Here is a 5601-nt window from a genome sequence, read left to right as displayed (position 1 = left end):
ACCCCAAGGTTCTCAGTATGAGGTGTTAAAACTAAATAACAATGTTGTGTGAATAGGGGAAGTGGGGAGGCCAGGGAAAGTCTCAGGCCTGCAGAGGAGACCCCCTAGAAGGTCTGTTGGGAGGACAGAGCAGAGCCCAGGCTGAGATGAGAAGAAAAGCTGAAATGTAAATGGTAAAGTCAGGAGGAATTGGGGTGTAGGTTTCGGAAGGACAGTCTGGGGTATGTGTTTGACCTGGAGGCGCTCGGCCCACACAGCCAGCCCTAGGCTGGGCGGGTTGCTGCGAACAGGAAAGTGAGGGCCTTTACATTCCTTTCTGGGAGAGTCACTGTGTCTCTGTGCCTTGGGCGGCCACAGGTAAAACACTGCCTGGGGCAGATCAGATAATAGCAGAGGTTTATCTTTTAACCTGAGATTTGTGAAATTACATGGGAAAGAGCCACAAATCCTTGTGAAGTTGGTAAATGGGAGCTGTTGTAGAAACAACATTTCTACAGTTACCAGTACTTACCCACCATTTACTGGGCACCTAGCACTTACCAGGTACTTTATATGCACTATCTTACTTAAACATTCATCAGCTTGTCAGGATAAATATTTAAAAACCTACTTGAAACTCAGAGAAGTAACTTGCCCAAAGTTAAAGGGCCAACGAGTCACATTTATGGGGCAGTTAAATAATAAATGATACTCCCCATTCAGGGACAAAACAAAGTAATCCTGTTTGTTAAAACACTTCAATCCTTTTTAAAAAATTCCATTTAACAACTGAATGAGTTACATGAAAGATGGTGAGTCAGTTTAGAGGAACTTGCCAGCATCTCTCCTCTCTGTGGGATGACCACATGCCCATGAATGTACTGTACCTCTCTCAGCCCACGGAGGCTGTCACATAACTAGGACATGGGCTTATAAGGTGTCCTAAGACTAAAGGGGACCTCAAGAGAGGCTGGCAGCCAGCTGACTTGGAGGTGGAGCATGTGAGTCCCTCAGCTGACCATGCTTCTCCTTCCTAGGGCGGCAGCTGAGGGCGATGCGGAGTGCACAGGGCCTGGGGTCCAGCAGGCCTTGGGTGCGAATCTTGACCTCGCCACTGATGACTGGTCTGAGTCTCACTGTCCACACCCTTGAAGGGGCGATTATGACTACTTCGGAGAGTTGTTATAAGCACTGAGTGGGTAGAAAGTGTTAGCTCTGTTACTATTAGACCTCGGCAACAAATGCCAACATTATAGAGTCTTGATGGTCCTGCTGCCTTTGCTGACTCTAACTACAAAAAGCTTCCCACAATGCAGGCCAATTCCTGCTCCTGCTTCAGGCTTTTAGTCTGTCTGCCTCTCCTGGGGGAAGTGTCTCTGACCATCCTGAGAAAGGAAGCTCAGCTGTACATCCAGGGCACACACAGGCCATTTCTTCTTTGCAGCACCCGTCCTGGTTATAGTGACAGAACTACAGTTCTTGTGTGCTGTCCTTGGCCACTTCAGACTGTAAGCTCTGCCAGGTCAGGGACTGTGAGTGTTGCTTGTCACTGTATTTCCAGCTCTATCACACTCCCTGGCACACAGGGAGCTCTTGATAAATGCTTCTTGAATAAATGAAACAAAACTGAGTTTACAGAGCACTTCACCTAGAAAATATCTGTTCCGGTTAAAATATTTTTAAACAATTGTGGAAAAGTTATTTGCTTTTAGACACTGAAAGGTTCATAATCTATAGTTGCCCTCCCTACCTCTCATCCTGGTCAATATGAGAAATCAGAGAAATTTTTCTATCACCGCATACAGTGGTGGTGTAATGATTCCACAAAGGAGAGTCTACTTAGGAATGTCACAATGAAACTCTCTATTTTGGACATTCTCACTTTTTTGAACATTTCATCATAATCAACTTGGTAGAGGGAAACCTTAACAATGTCACCTGAAAACTAACCATGTCCGATAACAGCACTTCCAGAAGCCTGGACAGGAAGACCGGGCCGTGTGAGCCAGAACCCCAGCTCTGCTGACGGAGTGCGACCCAGGCCAGCTCTCACTGTGCCCTGCTGGCTGCAAAGAGCTGCTGGGAAGATCAAATGGGATGGTGTATGTGACTGAACTTGACTGTGGAATGTGATGTAAGTTCTTACACAACAGCCACCCTGGGCTGCACTAAGTCTCACTGCCAAACAGATAACGTAGGACCTAATCACTTTGGAAACGAAGGGAATCTGGGAGCTACTGGAGAAATTTTGATGCCATCTAGTCTGGACGCCCTCTAAATAAACTCCCAAAGGTCCCAGCAGACACAGGGCCCTGCACGGGCTCGAGGTGGGCAGCACTGCCTTCCCAGCCACCGCAGCTCATGCTGGAGCAGTTGGTGTCTAAGCAACGGTGTCTTAACCTTCCCTCGGAAATGTTGACCCGTAGGGGTCCTGACTCTACTCTCCAGAGCTTCTGCGGAACGTTAACGAAGAGGAATCGCTTCCAGGAATCTGACACATGGCTGAGTGGGGAGAAATTCATTTTGACCCAGGGTAAGTACCTCAGCTATAATTTTGGATGGAAAGGTCTAGAAAGGAGGACACACTTTTTTTTTTTCAAGCCAAGAGATCTGTTTAGGCCGAAACCGGTTTGGCTCAGTGGATAGAGCGTCGGCCTGCGGACTGAGGGGTCCCAGGTTCGATTCTGGTCGAGGGCATGTACCTGGGTTGCGGGCACATCCCCAGTAGGAGATGTGCAGAAGGCAGCTGATCGATGTATCTCTCTCATTGATGTTTCTAACTCTCTATCTCTCTCCCGTCCTGTGAAAAATCAATAAATTATATTTAAAAAAAAAAGAGATCTGTTTAGGCATCTGTCTCACACCACATAATTAATAATCAACAGCAGCTAAGGTTTGATATGTGACAAGTAATGCTCTAAGAGCTTTACTTGCATTGACTAATTTAACCCCTCTTACCACACTGTGACACATGGTACCGTTATCATACCTAATTTATAGGTGAGTTAACTTAGGTACAGAGCACTCGAATCAACTGCTCATGTTCACACACTACAGCTGATCGATGTTTCTCTCTCATCGATGTTTCCAACTCTCTATCCCTCTCCCTTCCTCTCTGTAAAATATCAATAAAATATATTTTTTAAAAAATAAATAAAGGTGGAAAATAGGTTATTCATCCAAAAAATAAAGCTGGATCCTTACCTCATGTCATAGATAAAGATCTAAGCATTTTTAAAGTCCTCAAACTATAGAAGGATAAAGGCACTTTTGTAATGTTAGACTGGGGAAAATGGGAAACTATAGAGGAAAATATTGACAGGTTTGACTACATGAAGTGGTGAACCTGGGCTCCAAACCTAGCCAGATCCCACGCTACTCCCCAGTTCCACTACATTTTGATGGTCTCATGTAATAGCAGGGCCTCCCCTCCCACTGCTCACAGCCTAGTCCTCACCTCCAGGCCCTCCCCCTACATTCTGCCTTGCTCCTCATGCTAGGATGCATTTTCTCAATAATCCCAGATCCTGTGGCCTTTGCTCCCACCTTAACTAGGATCCGTAATGTCCTATGATGCTGTTTCTGACTCCCCTGGGAAGTAGGTTCTCAGACCACATCATGGACTTCAAACACAGACAATTTCCTTTCCTATGCATCTCCATCCTGCTTTTCTACAAGGGATCCAGGAGTGTTTAGGACATGAAAAGGCAGCGGCTGACATGCTGGGCGTCTTGCTGAAAGTCAACGCAAAACCATTTCCACTGCATTTTGTCCAGCTGGCCAGCACGCACAGCCAGAGCTTTCACACAAAGCCTCGCTGAACACTTAATGCAACGCTCGGTGAAGGCCGCTTGCTCTGGCAGCTTTTCCGACGAGAGGGAGATGAGCTCTCCCAAGGGTGGACGAGCCCTTCGTACCACAGAGAATGACACAGCTACCAGGCAGAGCACACTGACCCCAGAGACGCTGAGAGACGTTTACTCTAATTCACTAGGTTTTCGGGACAAGTTCTTCTGTGATGAACACCCAGCAAGGAGGCTGCTCCAGGTCCCTGACCAAGACCGCCTGGCATCGACCATACCTTCACTCCGTCCAGCACAGCCTTGATGACTCCCTTCACCGTTGTCACCATCTCTTTATCTTCTGAGTTCACTCCTTCTAGCATCACTTGGTCCGACCAGCGAATGAGATTGGCGAGGCTTTGGTATACTCGGCTATAGCAGGACGAAAGGGCCAAGCTAGAAGGCAGAGAAGATTTTTTAAAAATCTAAAGCATGAGATCGCTGTAAGATAGCCACTTAGCACAGAGCCTGGTTGTCAGTGTACAACCCACACCTCCCTGATAAACAAACTTTTCCTCCCTGAACCCATCTCCTTCAGCCGATAAAAACCTGGGGAGTGTTATATTCTAGTCTGTTATATGTATTTTTCAATTCCCAAATATAACACATAAAGATTCCATCGTGATCATTAATATGCTGTTTCAAACTATACATCCTCCATGAGATTCTGACAATGCCTTCAGGGAGTCCCCCCCTACCCCTCCCTCCCCCGCGAGCTGCTAATCACCAACAGGGTCAAAGCGCCACACTCTTCTTGATGTCTTGTGTCCTGTTTGGGATTAGACTTAATTTTAAGTCAGGGGTGTTGTAAGGAGCCCACAGGCTTGTGGAATTTGAACAGGCAGGAGGATCCTTTAAAGAAACAGCCTTTAAACACGAAGGCCAAGCAGATCTGTAATTGACTAGAATTCCGCTGCACTACCACATGGCTTCGACGCAGAGGAACGCATTAGTGAAGAGTATTTCAAAAAAGACAAATCTGCCCGGCCAACGTGGCTCAGTGGTCGAGCGCTGATCTATGAACCCGGAGGTCACGGTTCAATTTCGGTCAGGGCACCTGTCTGGGTTGCAGGCTTGGTCCCCAGTGAGGGGTGTGCAGGAAGCAGCCAATAGACGATTCCCTTTCATCACTGATGTTTCTCTCTCCCTCTCCCTTCCTCTCTAAAGTCAATAAAAACATTTTTATTTTAAAAGACAAATCTGAGGTGAGGGGACCTGCAGGGGACACTGTAGGTCCCCCTTCACAGGAGCCCTGAGTCGTTGGCTGCCTCAATGACTGTACAGTGGAGGCCAAAATAAAGAATTTCTACATCTCCCACATATCTTTATAAAAGTAAGGATAATTTTTCCTGAGAATTGTGGGTGTGAGGCATAGGAAGTGAGGACAGTGACAGGGCAAAGCCATACGAACATTTTTCCTCCCCACCAGTCAGCTTCAGTGAGCTTCCGGCCAAAAGACCAAGACCACAGTGCCAGTGGACACTCTGGGGGAGGCCCAGGGCAGAGGGCTTCTACTTATATAAAAACCCTGGGTGGTGTTCATCACGACCAGAACCGCGACCAAGTGGAAGGAAGTCAGTCCTGCAGGGGTTGTCTTGGCAATGGCTGTGCCCTCCCCAGAGCTGTTTCCCATAGCTGTTTCCTGTAAGGGCGGGGTTTGAGGCAGGAACCCGCCTTGGGAGCATGGAGGCATATCTTTATAAAGTGTGCTGCGCCAGCAAAGCCAGGGGTGAACCTGAGTCAGGGCGGCTGAAAGGCTTAGAAAAGACAGACAAGAGCA

General features: G+C 47.3%; 1 protein-coding gene across 10 annotated transcripts in view; it reads right to left on the bottom strand.

Moving 5' to 3' along the window:
* Positions 1-5601, bottom strand: part of RAPGEF1 (Rap guanine nucleotide exchange factor 1) — a 90831-nt gene that overhangs the window by 46683 nt on the left and 38547 nt on the right. For all 10 annotated transcript variants that reach the window (XM_015567836.1, XM_006754178.2, XM_015567847.1 and 7 more), the window contains one exon: positions 4061-4217. In XM_015567836.1, the coding sequence (XP_015423322.1) occupies positions 4061-4217 (157 nt within the window). The remainder of the gene's footprint in view (positions 1-4060; positions 4218-5601) is intronic.

Source organism: Myotis davidii, unplaced genomic scaffold, assembly GCF_000327345.1.
Source record: "Myotis davidii unplaced genomic scaffold, ASM32734v1 scaffold651, whole genome shotgun sequence".
Lineage (NCBI taxonomy): Eukaryota > Metazoa > Chordata > Mammalia > Chiroptera > Vespertilionidae > Myotis > Myotis davidii.
The sequence above is the reverse complement of the archived record's forward strand: the minus strand, read 5'-3'. Positions and strand labels throughout refer to the sequence as shown.